Source organism: Salvelinus fontinalis, chromosome 10 (assembly GCF_029448725.1).
Source record: "Salvelinus fontinalis isolate EN_2023a chromosome 10, ASM2944872v1, whole genome shotgun sequence".
NCBI classification, from domain to species: domain Eukaryota; kingdom Metazoa; phylum Chordata; class Actinopteri; order Salmoniformes; family Salmonidae; genus Salvelinus; species Salvelinus fontinalis.
In genome coordinates this window covers 11,821,153-11,843,493 of record NC_074674.1, presented here as the reverse complement: position 1 = coordinate 11,843,493, position 22,341 = coordinate 11,821,153, and the positions used below count along the sequence as shown (strand labels likewise).

General features: G+C 43.9%; 1 protein-coding gene across 5 annotated transcripts in view; it reads right to left on the bottom strand.

Moving 5' to 3' along the window:
- Positions 1–22,341, bottom strand: part of LOC129863624 (spectrin alpha chain, non-erythrocytic 1-like) — a 70,007-nt gene that overhangs the window by 510 nt on the left and 47,156 nt on the right. For 3 of the 5 annotated variants that reach the window (XM_055935743.1, XM_055935739.1, XM_055935741.1), the window contains 28 exons: positions 18,049–18,153; positions 17,833–17,865; positions 17,684–17,719; positions 16,846–16,893; positions 15,823–15,914; positions 15,420–15,564; positions 14,870–15,151; positions 14,504–14,701; positions 13,724–13,974; positions 13,309–13,471; positions 12,441–12,455; positions 9,139–9,270; positions 8,736–8,873; positions 8,170–8,274; positions 7,574–7,782; positions 7,196–7,438; positions 6,783–7,014; positions 6,441–6,600; positions 6,205–6,281; positions 5,862–6,071; positions 5,467–5,763; positions 5,132–5,244; positions 4,428–4,445; positions 2,305–2,359; positions 2,016–2,212; positions 1,820–1,873; positions 1,489–1,635; positions 102–249 (listed from right to left, as the gene is read on the bottom strand). In XM_055935743.1, the coding sequence (XP_055791718.1) occupies positions 102–249; positions 1,489–1,635; positions 1,820–1,873; positions 2,016–2,212; positions 2,305–2,359; positions 4,428–4,445; positions 5,132–5,244; positions 5,467–5,763; positions 5,862–6,071; positions 6,205–6,281; positions 6,441–6,600; positions 6,783–7,014; positions 7,196–7,438; positions 7,574–7,782; positions 8,170–8,274; positions 8,736–8,873; positions 9,139–9,270; positions 12,441–12,455; positions 13,309–13,471; positions 13,724–13,974; positions 14,504–14,701; positions 14,870–15,151; positions 15,420–15,564; positions 15,823–15,914; positions 16,846–16,893; positions 17,684–17,719; positions 17,833–17,865; positions 18,049–18,153 (3,903 nt within the window). The remainder of the gene's footprint in view (positions 1–101; positions 250–1,488; positions 1,636–1,819; positions 1,874–2,015; positions 2,213–2,304; positions 2,360–4,427; positions 4,446–5,131; positions 5,245–5,466; positions 5,764–5,861; positions 6,072–6,204; positions 6,282–6,440; positions 6,601–6,782; positions 7,015–7,195; positions 7,439–7,573; positions 7,783–8,169; positions 8,275–8,735; positions 8,874–9,138; positions 9,271–12,440; positions 12,456–13,308; positions 13,472–13,723; positions 13,975–14,503; positions 14,702–14,869; positions 15,152–15,419; positions 15,565–15,822; positions 15,915–16,845; positions 16,894–17,683; positions 17,720–17,832; positions 17,866–18,048; positions 18,154–22,341) is intronic. The other 2 variants (XM_055935740.1, XM_055935744.1) reach the window with 1 other exon arrangement.

The window sequence follows — 22,341 nt, the reverse complement described above, 5'->3', positions numbered from 1 at the left end:
AGCTCATATTCATAATGAATATTCTGGTCCTATTCAATAGCCTCTTTTCCATAGCCACTGTGAGTCAGAATGTGGTGTAAGGAAGGTCGGCGTATAAGTACCTGGTAGAGCTCCTCCTTGGTGACGTAGGGCTTGGCATCGACGCTGAGGGCTCGGAAGGCGCTCTCAATCTCCTCGCTGGACTTTACGTTCTCTGTTTCGCGGCTGATCATGAAAGCCATGTACTCCTGCAAGGACACGTTGCCATCCCTGGAACACACACACAAAACCAGTTAGCCATAATAAAGCAGCTGAAGAAAGGAAGCCATAACCCAAAGAATCAAAGAAATATAAACATCAAAACCACTAACACACCCATTCTGAGTAATAATAAAGTAACATTCTTGGGAAGGTTGAACTTTTTTAGGATAGGGGGCAGCATTTGAAATTTTGGATGAAAAGCGTGCCCAAATTAACTGCCTGCTACTCAGGCCCAGAAGCTAGGATATGCATATAATTTGTAGATTTGGATAGAAAACACTCAAAAGTTTCTAAAACTGTTAGAATTATGTCTGTGAGTATAACAGAACTTTTTTGGCAGGCGAAACCCCGAGCACAAACCATCCAGGATTATTTTGTTTGTTGATGTGGATCTAGATTTCTAAGGCACTTGCTTGCAGTTCCTATAGCTTCCACTGGATATCAACAGTCTTTAGAAATTGGTTGATGTTTTTCTTTTGAGTAATGAAGAAGTACGGCTGTTCAGAACGAGGGTCGAGTCTAGTGTACTGTTGTGGTTGGGGCGCACGACCTGAAAGCTCGCTCCACTTTGTTTTCGTCCGGTATTGAACACAGTTTATCCCGTCTTAAATTTGATTGATTATTTATGTAAAAAAATACCTAAAGTTGTATTAGGAAAGTTGTTTGAAATGTTTGGATCAAGATTACAGGTAACTTAGATATTTTGTAATCATGTTGCGCGAGTTGGAACCGGTGTTTTTCTGAATCAAACGCGCCAAATAAATGGACATTTTGGAGCTATAACGACGGAATTTATCAAACAAAATAACCATTTATGATGTTTATGGGACATATTGGAGTGCCAACAGAAGAAGATCTTCAAAGGTAAGGCATGAATTATATCGCTATTTCTGAGTTTTGTGTAGCGCATGGCGGGTTGAATTATGACCGTCATGTGTTTGATGGCGTGGTGTCCTCAGATAATAGCATGGTTTGCTTTCGCTGTAAAGCCTTTTTGAAATCTGACACGGTGGCTAGATTAACAAGAAGTTAAGCTTTAATTTGGTGTATTGCACTTGTGAATGTATGAAAGTTAAATATTTCTTTTTTTTGTTGTTGAATTTAGCGCTCTGCCATTTCACCGGATGTTGTCGAACCCCTAGCCGTAAAAGGTTAATTGTTTTTCAAATAGTATTCCAACAAGTGATTGGCTTGATGAAAACCCCCAAGTAAAGTTGACTGAATCTGCATAGAGCTCGGGTTCCTGACCTGTTGGGATCGACCGTGTCGAGGATGGACTCAAACTCGGGGTCTGGTTCTCCCTCTTCCACCATTGGCAGGTCGTAACCCAGCGAGCGCAGACACGACTTGAACTCCTGATGGTTTAAACGGCCAGACTTCTCTTTGTCAAAATGCCTGGGGAGCAAAGGGAAAGAGAAAATGGTTGAGGTTATTAAGTTCATTCACCTAACTAAGCGCAAAGGGAGAGCTTCTTTGCATTTCAGCCTTGCAAGCTTCCCCCCCCCCCTACACTGTCCTGTTCCTTCACCTAAGCTACTTGGTATGACCAAAAGGTACAGTGAAAATGGCCACCACTCACTTGAACATCATGCTGAACTCCTTCAGGGCATCCTCTGTCACTCCAGTGGTGTTCCTGCAGTGAACAGATATGACCAGATTAGGAATGAAGGAACGCTTGGGCCAAAATAGGTTTACTGATTGAACATCTATAAGGGCTATCAACATGGGAGTGTAGTGTGTAAGAATGTTTTTGTGTGTGTCTCCCTCTCTCTGACCTAGCCTGGATCTGCTGCTCCAGGTTGTGCTGCATCCTCATGCCTAGTTGGTCTAGCTGGTCCCACTGCTGGGCCAGGCCCACCGTGCTGTGTTCTGTGTACTTGTTGTCCAGGATCAATGCTTCCTCCATGGCCGCTCCCAAGTCCTCTATCTTCTTCAGCTGGCTGCGCATGGCCCGGATCTCCTGGTGCTTACGCTACAGAGTGCGAGAGTGACACAGGTGAGGCTATGCAATGAAATAGCCAAAATGGTTGTCTACAGCATAAATGACAAGGGTTTCTTTCTTACCTTGGTTGCCTCAAGCTGTGATTCCAAGGTTCCGGACTCTTCTACCATACAGGACCTAGATGTATATACACAAGTGTCAGGGGAGAGGAGAATTCTAGGCTGATGAAATATTGGGATAAACAACATGCCATAGCCATCAAGATCAGGTGATCCAGTCAGTCACACACGCAGTCTCAGACAAATTCAGACAAATGCACACGCACCAATTTGGTAGTAGTAACCAGTAGTGTAAAGTACTTAAGTAAAAATAAAGTACTACTTAAGTAGTTATTTTGGGTATCTGTACTTTACTACATTCCAAAATAAAAAATAATGTACTTTTCTCTCCATACATTTTCCCCTGACACCCAAAAGTACTTGTTACATTTTGACAGGAAAATGGTCCAATTCACAAGAGAACATCCATCCCTGGTCATCCCTACTGCCTCTGATCTGGCGGACTCACTAAACACAAATGCTTGGTTTGTAAATTATGTCTGAGTGTTGGAGTGTGCCCCTGGCTATTCGTCAAAAAAATTACATTTGTGTCATCTGGATTGCTTAATATGAGGAATTTGAAATGGTTTATACTTTTACTTTTGATACTTAAGTATATTTAACAATTTAATTTACTTCTGATACTTAAGTATATTTAAAACAACACTTTTACTTTTACTCAAGTCGTATTTTACTGGGTGACTTTCAGTTGAGTCATTTTCTATAAAAAAGGTATCTTTACTTTTACTCAAGTATGACAATTGAGTACTTTTCCCACCACTGGTAGGAACCCTTGGATTCTTAACCACAGATCCAACGTCATTCCTACTCATTGATTCATTCTCATTTTGATAATAAGATCAAATTCCTACATTTGAATATACCAGTGGCGTTTCAAGAGATTCCAAACAAATCTTGTAATTTACTAATTGAAACAAATAACCGGTGACTTTTGTAAAGAAGCAAAGTAAATGTTTTTATGAAACCATCTTCAAATTTCAGAGAACATAAGGCTGGAAACATTTGGTAAATTAAAAAAAGTAGGGAAACAGAAGTACAAAACAGGAGTACAAAGAACAACCGTTTCCTTACACTCAAAATGTTCAAAGCCATCCATTTCCCTAGAAACGTCACTGGACTTACCTCAAATGGTGGGAAAATGACTCAAAGTACAAAGAAAAACTACAAGAAATTCCAAAATACACTGGCCTTTGCACAAAGCCAATCAATCCATGCCAAAGAAGCCAACTGATAGCTGTGGTAATCTATACCATGGAGGTTAGGGCTACAGTGCACAGGGCTGGAAATGACATTTTACTCTGAATCTGTTGCGAATGAAGTAACAAATTCAGCTCAGAAAGAAATTACAATGTTTCAAGTACAGTGTCCAACAACACGTTTTGCCGTTTCCACCCCTGAATTTGGTGAAATAAAATAAAAAATCCCCAAAAGATGGTGAAAGTCACTCCTTTAAAAACAGTGCTCAATGTAGTCAGACTTGAAAAGAGTATGCAGACCAATGAGGTTGATCTTCGTTTCAGCGAGCTACATTGCAGTCAAGTTAGTAGAGATGAAACTGAGCACACCGAGCCCAAATGGTGGGTTTTAAAAGAGCATGAAGACACGCAATCCAGAGTGCATGATGGAAGTAATGATAGGAGAAAAAGGAGAAAGGAAAAGACCTTCCGGAAAGATCATCACTGACTTCATACTGAAAGACACGGACAACCCGTCGATAAGCTATGCTATTCAGAGAAGGAGGATACAAAAAGAGAGTAAATAATAATAGATAAGAAAAGGGAGCACCATACACAAGGAAATTATACAAAGACGAAAACATTAGACAAAAAAGGACAAGGCATACACAAAATATAGATTCCCTAAAGTGAAAGTGGTCCAGTTTTACCTTCAATTTCTTCACGTTGTGACAGTTACCTGGTGGTTCTATGTAAACAACATGTATGATGCAACATTTTGCCACCGACTTGATACCAAACCTGCAGTGGCTCATCAACAAACCTGATTTGTGGAAAGCGCCATCACTCCAATCTACCCATCTTTCAGATCTTGATTTCATCATCTTCGCATTATATCGATTTGACCCCACACACACACACACACACGAGACAATAAAATGTGATATTAACCCATCCAGAAGATATGTCCTGATAAGCGAAGTGATTCCCAAGCATCAGCGAGGTAGCAGCAAGAGAGGGAAAAAGTGGGAAAGGGGTGTGGGGGGAGAGAGAAAGAGACAATGGTTAGAAACACTAGGCAGGGGCACAATGGTCATTGCGTGATTGCACAGAAATACAGTGTGAGCACAGGTACATCCTCAGTACGATCCGTTTTCAGTTTGAAACATTCACAGATCACTTGTGTGGTTGTGTAGAAGTCGTAACAGTGCTCCCCATCTACCCACAACCCAAAATACACAAATAATGCTTTGCCTGTGGCCTATTCAGTGAGGAAAAACATTCAGAGCATTGCAGACAGAAGTGTGTTGTGTACAATAGACAAAAAAACTGTCTCTGGTGGAGTAGAGCATCACGTCAGTTTCATACAAATCTATCTGCAACTGTTCACTCGTCGCTCCGATGAATAGCACCATGTTCTCTATGGCCAGAGAACAACAGTGGGAGAGAAAGACAGGACATACATTTCGGAGCAGCATGCACATTTAAAGTCCAGGTAGCTCCATTGATTTCTTATTGGGTAAGGTGATGCATGTACATTTATTTGGATTTTTAAATGGAATGATATTAACAGTCTCCCATCCTATTCCTAGAATATACCAATATATCAAATAGCGAGTGCACTGCCTTCCTAGCACAACAGATCCAGACCCTACCTGGTCTCCTGCAGCCACTGGTGGAATGCGTTGGCATGCTGCGCAAACTCCTGCCGCAGCTTGTCGTTCTCCTCCTGCCTCCTCTGCTCCTTCTGCAACTCTAGCTCTCGTTCCTATATAGATGGATGGATGGATGGATGAAGTGCTTCCCAGACAAAATGCAGATTCCCCCCTGTATTAAAATAAAAGTTTCCCAAATGCTCTATGTGATCACCCGCCAAAGTGGCTACTGAAAATCTACCTACATTTGACAAGTGTTAATTTCCCACCCTGTTGGAGATACAGCACAAACAGATCTGGGACCAAGCTACCTCCCACCCCTCTCTCCTCATCACCTTGATGATCTTCTGCAGGTTTCTCCAGGTCTCCTCCAGGGCCTCCATGGTGAACCAGGTGTAGGGGTTGGACACCACCTGGTAACTCTTAATCTGCCGGTCCAGCTCAGCCAGCTGGTTGAAGTCGGCCTGCGCCGAGCTCAGCGACGAGCGGAAGGCCTCGTGGGCATCGCGCAGAGCCCGGATCTCCTCCAGCGAGTTGCAGCGCACCGGGTCCGTCAGGTCCTCCTCTGCATTCTCAAACCAGCTATTGAAGGCCGATGCCTTCTTGGCAAAGGTCAGGAACAGGTCTTCCACCTGGGGGGGGGGGGGGCTCGATTCAGTGAGGTTTGATGGACCATAATATGAACACCAATGATAAAAATCTATGAATTGTAGTCATTAAGATATCCTACCTTCCTGAAGTGATCCTGGGCCTCCAGCAGCTTCTTCTTGCGAGCCTGTGAGTTGTCTAGCAGCTGGTTCCAGCGCTTCATGAGGGCGGCGTGGCGGGCCTCAATGGCCTTGGACTGGACGTGCTTGGCCGCCAGCAGCTGGTCCTTGAGGGCCGTGATGTTGGTTATGCCCTCCTGCTGGAAGGCCTGCAGACCAGCGTCAAACGTCTCCTGTAGACCCGCGGAGGGAAGAAGGAACATGAGGCACGGGAGAATGTGTCTAGCTGATGCGTGGTGAGCTTTCTGGCAGAAAATGGCGGCCGTGGCATCACTCATTTGGGAGATACACATTGCTACACCGTACCTGCTTAGTGAGCAACGTCTGCACAGAGGAGAGATCTCGTCCGTAGTCATCAGTCTTCAGGCTGTTCTCCTTCTCACCTGCACAAACAACCAGACCGTACAGATTGAATAATGCACTCAAACACACATCCTTTCATCTTTTGTGAAAACTTCCGAGTTAGTTCACCCTCAAGAAACTGATGAGTTTAAAGACTCAACACAACAGTATTGTTGAGAACCCCCCCCCCCCTCGCGTACCGATCCAGGACTCCACCACGTCGGCCTTCCAGTTGAACTGCAGGAAGGCAGAGTTCTCGTCCAGCTTGGCTTTCCTCATGGCAGCGGCCCTCTCCAGCTCAGACACCTTGCCCCGCAGGGACGTTATCTTGGCTGAGATGCTGTCCACGTGGTGGTTGTTCTAATTGAGGGACAGGGACACAGACACACACAATATGCATTTAAAATCAGTCTGGGACAACAGCCAGTCTAGTGAAAGTGTAAATTGTAAAAAATAAATAAAAGTGTCAACACGTTCAGTTGGTACCTGGTCTCTTAGTCATAACATATCATTTGTACGGTCCGTGTCTGGCTGAGACGTACCTTGTTGATGAGCTCGTCTCCGTTGGAACACACATCATTCACTCTGTCCCTGTGCACGGTGAAGTCAGTCTCAAACGCCTCATGCTTCTTCAACAGGCCCTGCACGGCGGCCAGGGTATCCCCGTAGTCTTCGCTTCCCACCAGATTCAGCTTCTCGTTAATCCAGGCTTCCTCCTCTTCAACATTCGCAACAAACTGCTGGTATTCCAGCGACTCCTCCAGCCGCTGTCCCCTGATCACACGTACAAAAAAACAAACATCAATGAATGCCTAAGATAATGGTGTTTCACCTGTGTGTGGTGTGCATGTTCATTTGTGTTTGTATCAGATTGTGCTGGGACGATACCAGTATTGCGATAGTATCAGAATGTATGTGTATCAAAATGTACCTGTGTGTGTGTGTCCAGTCTCACCTTGCTGCAGCCAGGTCCTTCAGCTCCGTCCAGTGCTCCTCAAACTGGCCCAGCCTCTGCTCAATCTCCTCCTGGCCGATGGTGTTGTCATCAGACAGCTTCTTCCCAGTGTCCTGCACAGACTGGATGGCTGGCTCGTGGGCCCCCAGCTCAGCCTCCAGCCTCTTGTGTTTCTTCCTCAGATTCTGCACTCCTGTCAAATCACGTCCATAGTCTTCCGAACTCACTAGCAATTTCTTTTCTCTGAATGGAGATTAAAAAGACGAAGAGAGAAAGAAAAAAAGAGAGCGAGTGTGTTAGTAATTTACCTCAATGTCTCAACACCTCCAAGACATTGTCTTGCATCCATTCCTCCACAACTCCAGGGGGCGCTCTTACTTTATCCAAGACTCCTCATCGTCCAGGTCCCTGAAGAACTGGTGCAGGCGGTGAGACTCGTTGAGCTTGGCGCGGCGGCCGGCAGCCATGCTCTTGATCTTGGCGAAGCGTCCGTTGACGGCGTTGCGCTTGTCCTTGACCTGGGTGGGGTCGAAGGCTGTGCTGGCCGTCAGGCTGTCGGCCTGGCCGTTCAGGTCCTTCAGGCGATCCTGTAGACAGACGGAAAGACATTCAACGCAAAGCACAAGCCCGTACTGGTGGATATCGTTAGTGATTTGTACAAAAAACATTAAAAGACAGACGTTATGTAAGAATGATAAGTTCAATAGGCGACACTTGACCAGAGGTTTCAATGTCGAACCAAACTGAGGCAGTGTCACCTTCAGCCAGTTATCATTTAACACGGAAGTGTATAGATAACGGATTTCACATATAGCATTTCTCACATTAAGTACATCAAGGACCCCAGCTGAGGCCAGACTATCATTCAGCCATTTTCAGACGAGGCCTTCCCCTGGTCCAACTGAAGAAGCTCAGTCCCATGATGGTGGTGGCTGTAGTTCAACAGTGAGATATGTGGACATAGGATACATTACCTCATGAGCAGAGATGTCGGCTTCCAGAAGCTGGTGTTTCTTCAGCAGGTTGTTGACTGAGGCCAGGTCTTTGCCATAGTCCTCAGACGCAAGAAGGGCCTCGACCTGCAGAGAAAAACAAGAGGAAACAAAAATAATTTAATGAACGGTAGTTCATCGTCTTTGTTTTCAGAGAGCATTTCCCCCAAAATGATTTCTCAGCATCTTTTATTTTTTCAATAGCACAGGTAGGTGAACGAGTTAACGTGTCAAATCCAACTATTTTAAGCCCATTTAAAATCTGTTTAACATTAACTAAATGGCTGGAAACAAACTCAGAGGTGATGTCTTTTTGGGTGTCTGTTCAGCAAATCAAACCTCTCCTTTTCTAATCTTACTGACTATCTGTGCAGGTCTCAGATAAATCCTATTAAACATCAGGGTTTTCAGTACATGATTTCTCATGATAAACCAAATATCAGCATCTTTAACTTCTGAGAATTGTGTGGTGGATGGGAACCTTTCACGAAAGTGATCTAATTTTTACATCTAGATTTTTAAATAATTTTATTGTCATTTGTTTTTACCTCAGATAGCCAGAAGTCAAAGTCCTTGATGCCAGTGTTGAAGTTCTGCTGCTTGTTGGCTTCCTTGAGCTTCTGGCTCTTCTCTGCTGACTTGTTCACCAGGAACTGCCACTGCTCATCCAGGGCACCGAGACGCGACTAAAGAACACATGCACAGGTTAGATACCCAGTTTTGGACTACTGACAAAAACAGTAGATGTTGAACTAGGCAATAATCAGTTCACGTTGCTTGAATGGCATAGAAAGATAATGTATGTAACATTTGTTTGCAATGTGATCCCCGTGTTTTTCTCAAAGGCTTATGTCCTTGAAGTGGCTTTGTATGTAAAGAACATTTTTATACTTACAATTATAAAAGGTGTGTGTATAGGACAAGTAAGATGTTTAAAAACTGTGTGGGTACCTGAACTGCGTCCTCACTGCCGGCGCAGGCCCCTCTCTGGATGAGGGCGTTTCCTGTGTCGATGACCCCACGGATGCGGTCTGCGTTGGCGTGCAGCTCCGCCTCAAAGGCCTGGTGCTTCTGGTGCTTACTCTGTGAGCGCAGGCAGGGGAAGGAGGGAAGAGACGAGGGAGAACGAGGGAGTGAGAACCATGGCGTATAGAGAGCCAGTGGGTTGGTGCTGGATGGGTGACATCTTCCCTTGGATTGTGTGAAAACACAATCCGGTAGGCTACTTCGATACGTGTTGGTAAGGGTTGATGTACAATTGAAAAGGCAATTTAGTCATTTAGCAGATGCTCTTCTATAGAATAAGTGCATTCAAATAAAGAGGCAAAGTATACAGTGAATTTGGAAAGTATTCAGACACCTTGACTTTTACCACTGTTACGTTACAGCCTTATTCTACAATGGATTCAAATGTTTTTTCCCCCCCGCTCATCAATCTACACACAACACCCCATAATGACAAAACAAAAATAGCTGACCTTTTTTCATTTAAAAAAAAATATATATTTTAAACATTTACATAAGTATTCAGACCCTTTATTCAGTACTTTGATGAAGCACCTTTGGCAGCAATTACAACCTTGAGTCTTCTTGGGTATGACACCACAAGCTTGGCACACCTGTATTTAGGGAGTTTCTCCCATTTTTCTCTGCAGATCCTCTCAAGTTCTGTCAGGTTGGATGGGGAGCGTTACTGCACAGCTATTTTCAGGTCTCTCCAGAGATGTTCGATCGGGTTCAAGTCCGGGCTCTGGCCGGGCCACTCAAGGACATTCAGAGACTTGTCCCGGAGCCAGTCATGCGTTGTCTTGGATGTGTGCTTAGGGTTGTTGTCCTGTTGGAATGTTAACTTTCGCCCCAGTCTGAGGTCCTGAGGGCTCCGTAGCAGGTTTTCATCAAGGATCTCTCTGTACTTTGTTCCGTTCACCTTTGCCTCGATCCTGACTAGTCTCACAGTCCTTGCGTCTGGCCACTCTACCATAAAGGCCTGATTGGTAGCGTGCTGCAGAAATGGTTGTCCTTCTGGAAGGTTCTCTCATCTCCACAGAGGAACTCTAGAGCTATGTCAGAGTGACCATCGGGTTCTTGGTCACCTCCCTGACCAAGGCCTTTCTCCCCGATCGCTCAGTTTGGCCGGCTCTAGGAAGAGTCTTGGTGGTTCCAAACTTCTTCAATTTAAGAATGATTAAGGCCACTGTGTTCTTGGGGACCTTCGATGCTGCAGAAATGCTTTGGTACGCTTCCCCAGATCTGTGCCTCGACACAATCCTGTCTCAGAGCTCTACGGACAATTACTTTGAATTGGTTTTTGCTCTGACAACTGTGGGACCTTATATAGACAGGTGTGTGCCTTTCCAAATCATGTCCAATCAATTGAATTTACCACAGGTGGACTCAAATCAAGTTGCAGAAACATCAAGGATACATGCACCTGAGTTCAATTTTGAGTCTGTTAGCAGAGGGTCTGAATACAGGGCCTGTTGTATTTTATTTGTAATAAATTTGCAAACATTTCTAAAAACCTATTTCACTTCATCATTATGGGGTATTGTGTGTAGATTGCTGAGGATTATATATATATTTTTTAATTCATTTTATAATAAGGCTGTAAAGTAACAATGTGGAGAAAGTCAAGGGGTCTGAATACTTTCCGACGGCACTGTATATATTAGAATGGCACTTTTTACAAGATGCTTCATAAGTGTCAGTCCTTTTTCACACATGTTTATGTTTGTGACTGGAGAGTGAATATCTCCTATTTGGGGCTATTGGTTATGCAGGGCTCGACATTAACGCTTGTCCGCTTGCCTGGGGCAAGTAAAATAAAATGTTGGACTAGCAGATTATAGATTTCAGTTTGAACAAGTATAAAAAAATACAGAAAAAATAAATTAAAAAAGTCACAATATCAAACAATTAGGCTACTCCGATCATAACTGGATGCGATGTTTTGCTCATTGTCCTCCCAATCTCTGCAGATCGCATTGGAGTATAATTATTGTAGGCCTGCATTGACAGGCACGAGCAGTCTTTCAATCACGCATTCACGAGATATGTTTTTGAGATCAAAGCGAGCTTAGCTGCGTTTGCACATTTGTTGATAATAATAGCTAGTGAGTTATTTGCCCAGTTACAGATCATTTTTGGTCAGCAATGAAAATCATGAAAAAGTAATGGTGTGTGCCAGTGGGCCGTTGCCACAGGAGAGAAAAAGCGCGCTAGAGAGTAAATTGCTCAGCAGGTAAAACAGACTAACTAGATAGCCAGTTCAAAAAACTGTGTGGTTTTGACTGGTTATCTCGTTAGTTAACTATTAGCATGCATTAATGTCAATGTCATGTCTGATGTCCTAAAGTAACTTTCCACCGTCAAATGGCCAAAACGCAGTTGATACGTGTATGCAGTTGATGAAACCAATGCTACATTTTCCAGTTGTAAAAAGTCTCTCAAGGACTCAAAATTGGCTATGATTCTCCTCTATTCAATACTGGCCATGTAATTCTGACAAGGTAAAAAAAAAAAAAGTTCAAACACCACCAAACGAGGACAGACAATGTGTCGGACTGACTTCTACAGGACAAGACACACCAAGGTGATAAACAAAATGGAGATGGAACGGATCCACAACGGGGCCGCGACAAAATATGTTTTTGAAGATACCTACCAGATGAGGGTCTTTTAAAAACTAATTCCACACTTTGTTTTTACATAACCGGAGATTGAGAGAGGTAGAGAGCAGACAAACACTTATGCGAGGTGTCGGCGCTATCCTCGATGTCACTGTTTGCGGCTAAAGTGTGGTTTTTGGTTACAACCATGAATGCGGCGAGCTTACAAAAAGGCAAGGCACATCAATCTCTCTCTCTCTCATGTTTAAATACATTTGGCAAGATGTATAGGACAATGTTTTGTATTTTCTTTTAAGCAACAATATGTGGAGCAAGTTTGAAGATGACCTAACCGCAGACAAACAAACAAAAAAATATAGAAGCCACAACCAGCAACAAAAAGAAGTGACATTTGCTAAAATGGAAACAACTGCAGTCATATACAAACATGTGCATTGATGGCACAAGATGGGGTAAAATGAAGACATGTATGAAACCCATACAACAACAAAAAAAAGCGGGCACTTGCAAGTGCAGATGAACACGTAAAATACGGGATGGCATTCTACACACGTGTCTACAACAGACAAGGCGACAGAAAACCTACTTTGGGTGTTAGTTTAGCAGACACACTACTCAACTTACCAGCAGCTTGGACAACTATAAACGAGACAAAAACAGAGGAGAGATTCAGTCCCATATAGACACACATGGGGGTTGGTTCAGTAGGTACAGGTAAGGGGGCATTGTAGTCATTAACAGGGAGCAACAATACATTTACACAGTATTAAACTGCAGTATTGAAACCACTGACAAGTTAGATGTAATTTAACTTATATTAAAAAAACTCACCCACCCTCCCCCAAAATCGGTTTACCATCTTTTGAAACCAAAATAAAATGCCTTATAGGCCAGGTTGTGGAGGAATTACAGTGGGGTTGCCAACATTTAAATTATTATTTTTTTTTTAATTACAGTACAGAATTATGGCAACATACAAATGTTTGAGAAAGATCATTTGAAAAAAAAAAAAAATTAGAGTAAATGTATTTATTGGTTTTAATTATGAATTCAAGGTTATTCGTTAATGTAAAAATCGACATTTATCAATTTTAAGGTTAAACCGTTAGATTTGGGGTGGGGTCACCAGAAATTCTGAAAAAAGGGTGTTTCAAGTCATTATTTGATCATGATCTTTTGATCAAGTCAAAGTATTTCATCTGACAAGAATTTTAAAAAGTTGCCCCTAACCACTGACAGAGGATCAGATATTTGTTATCCTACTAATAGTTATGGGGTAGGGTAAACTGAGCCTAGATCAGTGGTTAGGGGGCTTAGGGGAAGCCCATAGAGATGGTTAGAGGGTGTACGTCCCATGCTGAATGCCCTCCATGGCGCTACCGATTGCTATCCGTCTTTTGTGGCAAGTGTGCCCACAATCCATATCTATGGTTCAGCCTTGAAACTCCAAGGATGGAGCCTGTCATTGTGATATTCTTAGCCAATCCTGTACCTGGATGTTGGTGGGGTCCTTGTAGGACTCGTCGGTGGCCGTCTGCAGCTTCTCGCTGATCCAGGCCTCAATCTCATCCACATCACGGCTGAACTGCTGCAGGGTCTGGGACTCGCCCAGCTTGGAACGCTTCTCAATCATCTGGGCCTTCAGACGGCGCCACCTACAGACCGGGAGGACAAACGCAGGCAGGCACAGTTACACTAGGGCAGGCAGTTACACTATGGCAATTCCATGGTAACGGAATTACGCTGAGATTTTAAAAAGTATGCCAAACAAAAACAATTATTTCAAAGTTTAACGAACCATATATTTTAAAGTCTCAGTGGCCAATTCCATGGTAACGGAATAACGCTAACAGATACGCACATGCAAAGTTGCACAGATGGTCATCTAAAGAGAAAGCTAGAGTGACCTGTCCAGGACTTCGTTGCGACGTTTGAAGATCTCAGGCTTGGCGTAGTGGTCAGCGCCGACCAGCTGGTCAGCAAAGGACTGCAGGGCAGCGATCTTCTCCTCCTGCACATTGATGGCCTTGTCAAAGTCCTCGTGTTTCTTGATGAGGGCCTCCACGCTGTCCAGGGAGTCGCCCTTGTCGTCGCTGGCTAGGAAGGCCTCGCGCGCTGCCATCCAGTTCTCAGCCTGCTCACAGTCACGGTTGAACAGCTGAGGGAGGAGAGGAGAGAGATTACTCACTAGGATAAGTTGTATACTGGCTAGGCTAGTAATTGACGTCGTCTCGAGGTTGTGTGTAGTATAATTATTACACTTTTATTCCATGGGTTGGCAGCACACAAACTAGATTAGGCCTAGTTCATCAAAGGCACACTGTCAAGTCTGGCGCAAAGGAACCTAAACTAACGTAGACACACCAACATGTCCTTAAGTGTAAATAACCAAAAGCCACTGAAACGAGGTGTTTGTTTTGCAAGGCTTAAGGAATGATCTGCCACCCTTTCGTGCCCCAGAAGGTAAGCAAACAGGGGGGTTTCTAAGACTGCATCATTTAAAAAAAGTTTTATGCTGGGTAATTTCATTTACTTAAATTAAGTTATAGTTCAATTACGGTCAAACATTGCCAATTTGCGAGCTTGGTGTGTGTGCTGTGTCCCTGTATGGAGGCAAGCACCGTTTCATAGTTTGTTCTACAGTGTTAATGAATGTGTGTCTGTGTCTGCGCATGTTTGTCTCCAACCTGGAGCTCCAGGCACTGGTCGAGCATCATGCGTCTCTGGACCCAGGCCTTCTCCAGGTCGGCCCTCTCGTGGTCCAGGGCCTCCAGCTTCTGCTGGATCTCCGGACTGGCGTAGTGGCCGCGTGCCAACAGCTGCTGGCCAAACTGCTCAAAGGCCTGGAAGGTGCCCGCACGGGCGTCGATCTCAGTACGGTGCTCCTGGAAAGAGGGAGAGAGGATGGTAAGATTACAGGTGTATATTGGATGGACTAGATGTTTGTGTGTGTCCATATGTGGAATCGGGTTCACCTGGTGTGTCCACAAGATACAGGGGATGGATGGTACAAGTGCTTGTGTGTGCATATATGTGTGCTCATATACCAGTACCTGGTGTCTCTCCAGCAGGGCCTCAGCCCCGGTCACATCTTTGGCCAGTTCCTCTGAGGAGACCAAGCTTCGGATGCCGTTAATCCAGGACATCAGGTCCCTGAAGTCGGAGAGGAAGCGCTGCAGGTCGTGGGAGTTGCCCAGCTTGTCCTTGCGCTGGTCGGCACGCGCCACTAGGCTGCTCCAGGCCGTGTTGAGCTCTGTGCACTTCTCCTGGATGTCGTCCACAGCCTCCGGGTGGGACTGGATCAGACGCTCCGCCGTCTCCCCCAGAGACTTCACCTGGAACAGGAAGGCAAAGATCCGCTAAGGGTTATTACATTCTTCAACCTTTTTTCAGTCCCTGTGTGTTTGGATGGTCCTGCTCTTACTGAGACGCAGTATCTTCTTGAAGAAGGACGATCGACACAGTAGATAAATGCATGCACGTGTGTTTCTGCTCACCTCATCTTCAAGACTTTGATCAATACTGACCATCCGCTGATCTAAATGGCAACTGAAAGTGTGTGTGTGTGTGTGCGTGTGTGTGTGTGTGTGTGTTTCCGCTCACCTTGTCTCCCAAGGCGGCCAGGTCTCTCTCAAAGCCCTCATGTTTGCGCTGCAGAGCCTGAACGCTAGCTAGGTCGTGGCCGTAGTTTTCTGTGTTCAGGGCCTGGTTCTTCTCCTCGATCCACTCCTTGGTCTCATCCGCATCCCTGAGGAAAACAAGCAGCCATTTTGTTTTTCATTTCACACCAGCCATTTTGTTCAGTGTGTTAAAATATTAATGTCCACCAACTTTCTCTTTGAGGTGTTCTTGGTCTTCATCAGGAACTTACATGGGCTAATACATGTGTCACCTTAAACACAGATGTGTGTGTGCAGACTTTAATGTGCAGGTTTTTTCTGCATCTGTTTGAACATAGTGTGTATGTGCACTTCATATGCCTTCTGTGGATGTGTGTTTTGTGTACCTGTGGAACCTTTGCACCTCATGGGCACTCCCCAGCATGTTGCTTCTCTCCTCAGCCAGCTGCTGCAGGGACCTCCAGCGGTTGTTCAGCTCCTACAAACACACCACCGTTATCACCCAATCACAGAGCTAGACAGAGTTTCTCCGGGATACAATTAACTCCCATGAGGCCTTTGCCAAGGTTTCTTGAACCCAGTGTTCCAATTTAGCCGATTTAAATTTAAAATGTTTTAATGAATTGATAAATGACTTATTTTCAGGATATTATTTGATATATAGACTCTTGGTTGCATATCCTTCCAGGTTGGGATAAATTCCATTTCAACTCAATGAATCAAAACAAATTCATCTAATAAATTAACTCTTCTCTGAATTGACTGAGTTACAATGGAGTCCAGTGGAATGTAGCCCAATCCTGGTAATCTTGAGCAATGAGGGTCTTAAACTGATATCAGTTGTGAATATAAATTGTGAATCTGTAAAGTGCTCATTGATTAAGGTTGTGCTCCATGTGTGTTTGACAGACAGACTGGTGTAAAAGGAGGCGGTTGGATAAAAGGGGTTGGTAACGAGGAACATGGAAAGTCAGACCGGGAGATGGATGAATGTCAATGACGATACACAGGATGGAGAAACAATGGAGAAAGAAGTGGCAAAACACTAGGGTAACAAAATATGGTGTTGAGGCACATTTCAATGCCTTTTGTACCAGCCATCCTTCATTTCGAAAACAAATAATGGTTAAAGGAGAGCGGGATGAGACAAATGAAAATAGGAATGAGGGACAAGGCCATCCAATGACATCGGCGACATGATGAGAACAAAAATAAAACGTAAGGACTGTAGACAGAGAGTCCAGACCGATGATGGACAAGACAATGGAACCACAGGATGACCACGTTGATGAAAGGGTTAGTCTCCAGAACGAACACGATGCAGGTATGAGACAAGCCAGGAGGACATAAATGCGAGGGAGGAGGAGGACGGGATTTGGGGGGGGGGGGCTAGTCTTTAAAAATCTTACCTTGATAGTATTAAAGTTAGCTGTCGTTTGAACAGCCACGCGTACATTCTACAATCAAAGGTGAAAAAAGAGCAGAAAGGGAGGACAGGAAAAGGGAGGAGGAAGGGAGGGGGATTGGGACAAAAACACCACACCAGTCAAGAGAGGAACTATATTAGCACAGCAGGGGGTAAAGACAGACCATGTCTTTACACTGTTGCCCAAAAGACATCAACATGGCGATAGAAGACCAGCAGGCCAAAAACCACCAAAATGACCACCATCACCGTACATGCAGTGGAGACGGAAACTTAAGCGCTGACTAAGTTACTACAGCTCAAGGCAAAAGTTAATAATTGGGTTTATGTGTAGGCTGCGTCAACAAATATGCATATAATACCGTCTTCTAGCTAAATCCATCTATGGGTGTGTCAACATGTGTCTGATATGGGTCTTCACCTGTTTTAGCAGTAATGAGACAGGTCAAAATTACCTTTAACATTTTTGTTTACCCAATGAAACTAATACCTTATAAACAAGCAAACAGGTTCACTAGAGTAGCTAGTGAACAGTAGAGTACTTCTAAATATAGAGTAGAATATATTGAATGGTGAGTGGTAAGTGCCAGGTCTTCCATTCATTTGTTTATCTCTTGTTTGTTAACAAGTACGTCTTACATTAACTGATGCAAGGTCCTATGAACAGGGCTGAACTAGTGGGCATGAATCCAAGATTCAAATATTTTGACAGTGTCAAAACCCCAATGCAGTTCAATCATGCTCAGGTTTAAATGACGACAAGACAAAATGCTTTGTTTGGATATCCATGAGACTATGTTGATTGGTCAAGACTTTCTTACCTTCCATGGTGAAGCATTTTTGGAGTCGGTATCATCCTGTTGGAACAAAGAGGGGAATTTGGGTTACATACGTGACAGAAATAAACATTCTAGATACATTATACTGTTAATGAAATCAAAATGTATTGAAACTCAGGAGTCGTCTTTACCTTGCCAGGAACGGAACCCACCATTACTTGTTCCTGGAACAAAAAAGAAAAGTTCTGCTAAAAATGTTTTACACTGGTATCCCTGGAAAGTGAATACCTTTGCTATATTTCAAACAATGTAAAATAATTCCACACAAATACTCACGCAATAACAATTGCTTCATAGGCTTTCATCTTTGACAAATGAAATATCTCTGCATTAGCGGGCTACATTACCTGAGCTTGGACCATGTGTGCCTCCTCTGCCATTAGGCCCTCAGACTCCAGCTCAGATGCCACCTTGTTGATGTCCCTCAGACGAGACTCGTTGGCCTTCAGGTCCTGGTGGACACGCAAGGAGAAGAAAGACCGTCACTACACAACTCACACACATTTTATTCACCAAGGTACTGGTCGAGATGGGTATGGTATAAACTAAGAAGGACTGCAGTGCACGTCACATTCCCATGTGTTCTAGTATGCACACGTTATTAATGGCTCTGCAACCGGAATATGGAAGCTAATTGGAGTCAAATCAAATTTTGTCACGTGCGCCAAATACAACAGGTGTACAGTGAAATGCTTACTGGCAAGCCCTTAACACTTATTTTTCTTAAAACTGCATTGTTGGTTAAGAAAGTATTTACTCAAATAAACAAAAACAAATAATTAAAGAGCTACAATAAAATAACAATAGCGAGGCTCAATACAGGGGGTACCGGTACAGAGTCAATGTGCGGGGGCACAGGCTAGTCGAGGTAATTTCGGTAATATGTACACTACCGTTCAAAAGTTCGGGGTCACTTAGAATGTCCTTGTTTTTGAAAGAAAAGCAACATTTTTGTCCATTAAAATAACATCAAACTGATCAGAAATACAGCATAGACATTGTTAATGTTATAAATGACTATTGTAGCTGGAAACAGCTAATCCAAGTTTATCATTTTAAAAAGGCTAATTGATCATAAGAAAACTCTTTTGCAATTATGTTAGCACAGTTGAAAGTCTGAGGAAGGCCAGTTTATTTGAGTCTCTGGGGCATCAGCATTTGTTGGTTCGATTACAGGCTCAAAATGGCCCAGAAACAAATAACTTTCTTCTGAAACTCGTCAGTCTATTATTGTTCTGAGAAATGAAGGCTATTCCATGTGAGAAATTTCCAAGAAACTGAATATCTCGTACAGCGCTGTGTACTACTCCCTTCACAGAACAGCGCAAACTAGCTCTAACCAGAATAGAAAAAGTGGGATGCCTCGGTGTACAACTGAGCAAGAGGACAAGTGCATTAGTGTCTAGTTTGAGAAAGAGATGCCTCACAAATTCTCAACTGGCAGCTTCATTAAATAGTACTCGCAAAACACCAGTCTCAACATCAACAGTGAACAGGCTCAGGGAAGATTGACCCCAAACTTGTGAAAGGTAGTGTACATGTAGGTAAAGTGACTATGCATAGATAATAAACACAGAGTAGCAGCAGCATAATGCAAATAGTCTGAGAAGCCATTTGATTAGCTGTTCAGGAGTCTTATGGCTTGGGAGTAGAAGCTGTTTAGAAGAATCTTGGACCTAGACTTGGCGTTCCGGTACCACTTGCTGTGCGGTAGCAGAGAGAACAGTCTGACTAGGGTGGCTGGAGTCTGACAATTTTGGTACCCCCCTCTTGCATCACCTGGTTTAGAAGTCTTGGATGGCAGGAAGTTTGGCCCCAGTGATGGTAGTGCGTATGGCCCAGTACCTCTATAGTAGCTTGCGGTCGGAGGTCGAGCAGTTGTCATACCAGGCAGTGATGCGACCAGTCAGGATGCTCTTGATGGTGCAGCTGTATAACTTTGAGGCTCTCAGGACCCATGCCAAATCTTTTCAGTCTCCTGAGGGGGAATAGGCGTAGTCATGCCCTCTTCAAGATTGTCTTGGTGTGTTTGGACCATGATAGTTTGTTGGTGATGTGGACACCAAGGAACTTGATGCTCTCAACCTGCTCCACTACAATCCCGTCAATGAGAATGGGGGCGTGCTCAGTCCTCCTTTTCCTGTAGTACACGATCATCTTTGTCTTGATCCCATTGAGGGGGAGGTTGTTATACTGGCACCAGGTGATCAGGCCTACCACTGTTGTGTCGTCAGAAACTTGGTGTTGAAGTCGTACTTGGCCATGGGTGAACGGAGTACAGGAGGAGACTGAGCACGCACCACCGAGGGGCCCCCGTGTTGAGAAACAGCGTGACAGATGTGTTGTTGCCTACCCTTACCACCTGGGGGCGGCCCGTCAGGAAGTCCAGGAACCAGTTGCAGAGGGAGGTGTTTAGTCCCAGGGTCCTTAGCTTAGTGATGAGCTTTGAGGGAACTATGGTGTTGAACGCTGAGCTGTAGTCAACAAATAGCATTCTCACATAGGTGTTCCTTTTGACAAGGTGGGAAAGGGAAGTTGTGTTGAAGTGAGCCATGACCAGCCTTTCAAAGCACTTCATGGCTACAGATGTGAGTGCTATGGGTCAGTAGTCATTTAGGCAGGTTACCTTGATGTTCTTGGGCACGGAGACTATGGTGGTTTGAAACATGTTGGTATTACAGACTCGGTCAGGGACAGGTTGAAAATGTCAATGAAGACACTTGATCAGCGCATGCTCGGAGTACACGTCCTGGTAATCCGTCTGGCCCTGCGGCCTTGTGAATGTTGATCTGTATAATATTAGACTTTGTGCACCAGCTGTTATTTACAAATAGACACAAACCGCCACCCCTTGTCTTACCGGAGGCAGCTGTTCTGGCTGAGTTTTCCGTGCATCGGCAAGATAGCTGTATGTTATCCATGTCGTCGTTCAGCCACGACTCGGTGAAACGTAAGATATTATAGTTTAATGTCCCGTTGGTTGGGTAGTCTTGATCGGAGTGCATCCATTTTAATATCCAATGGTTGCACGTTGGCTAATAGGACTGATGGTAGAAACAGATTACCGACTCGCCATCGGATCCTTACAAAGCACCCCGACCAACATCCCCGATATCTCTCTTATTCATGTCAATTATGGGGATGTGGGCCTTGTCCAGTGTCTAAAGTAAATTTTTCGCGTCCGACTCGTTAAAGAAAAATCTTCGTCCAGATCGAGGTGAGTAATCACGGTACTGATATCCAGAAGCTCTTTTCGGTCATAAGAGACAGTGGCAGAAACAGTATGCACAAAATAAGTTACAAATAATGTGAAAAAACACCAATAGCACAATTGGTTAGGAGCCCATAAAAAGTCAGCCATCTCCTCCAGCGGCATTCAGCTCTCATACATAACATTTTAGTTTTAATGATTGACCGGCACAAATACTCACAGATCAGCAGTCTAACGGTTGCTAGGAACTACCAGGCATGGATGGGATTCTTATGCGAAAATACCCTCATACTGTCTAAAATATAGTACAGTGCATTCAGAAAGTATTCAGACACCTTGAATTTTTCCAAATTTGTTACGTTACAGCCTTATTCTGTTGGGATGTTTTTCAGTGGCAGGGACTGGGAGGCTAGTCAGGATCGATGCAAAGATGAACGGAGTAAAGTACAGAGAGATCCTTGATGAAAACCTGCTCCAGAGCGCTCAGGACATTAGACTGGGGGCGAAGGTTCACCTTCCAACAGGACAACAACCCTAAGCACACATCCAAGACAACGCAGGAATGGCTTCGGACAAGTCTCTGAATGTCCTTGAGTGGCCCAGCCAGAGCCTGGACTTGAACATCTCTGGAGAGACCTGAAAATAACTGTGCAGCGATGATCTTCACCCAATCTGAGTTTAAGATGATCTGAAGAGAAGAATGGGAGAAACTCCCCAAATACAGGTGTGCCAAGCTTGTAGGGTAATACCCAAGACTCAAGGCTGTAAAAGCTTCCAAAGGTGCTTCAAAGTACTTAGTAAAGGGTCTGAATACTTACGACATTTACATATCAGTTTTCAAATAGGATAATATCACAATACTTACAGTTGAAGTCGTAAGTTTACATACACCTTAGCCAAATACATTTAAACTCAGTTTCACAATTCCTGACATTTAATCAGAGTAAAAATTCCCTGTCTTAGGTCAGTTAGGAACACCACTTTATTTAAAGAGAATGTGAAATGTCAGAATAATAGTTGAGAATGATTTATTTCACCTTTTATTTCTTTCATCACATTCCCAGTGGGTCAGAAGTTTACATACACTCAGAAGTTGGTAGCATTGCCTTTAAATTGTTTAACTTGGGTCAAACATTTTGGGTAGTCTTCAACAAGCTTCCCACAATAACCTGGGTGAATTTTGGCCCATTCCTCCTGACAGCTGGTGTAACTGAGTCAGGTTTGTAGGCCTCCTTGCTCGCACACGCTTATTCAGTTCTGCCCACAAATTTTCTATGGGATTGAGGTCAGGGTTTTATGATGGCCACTCCAATACCATGACTTTGTTGTCCTGAAGCCATTTTGCCACAACTTTGTAATTATGCTTGGGGTCATTGTCCATTTGGAAGACCCATTTGCCACCAAGCTTTAACTTCCTGACTGATGTCTC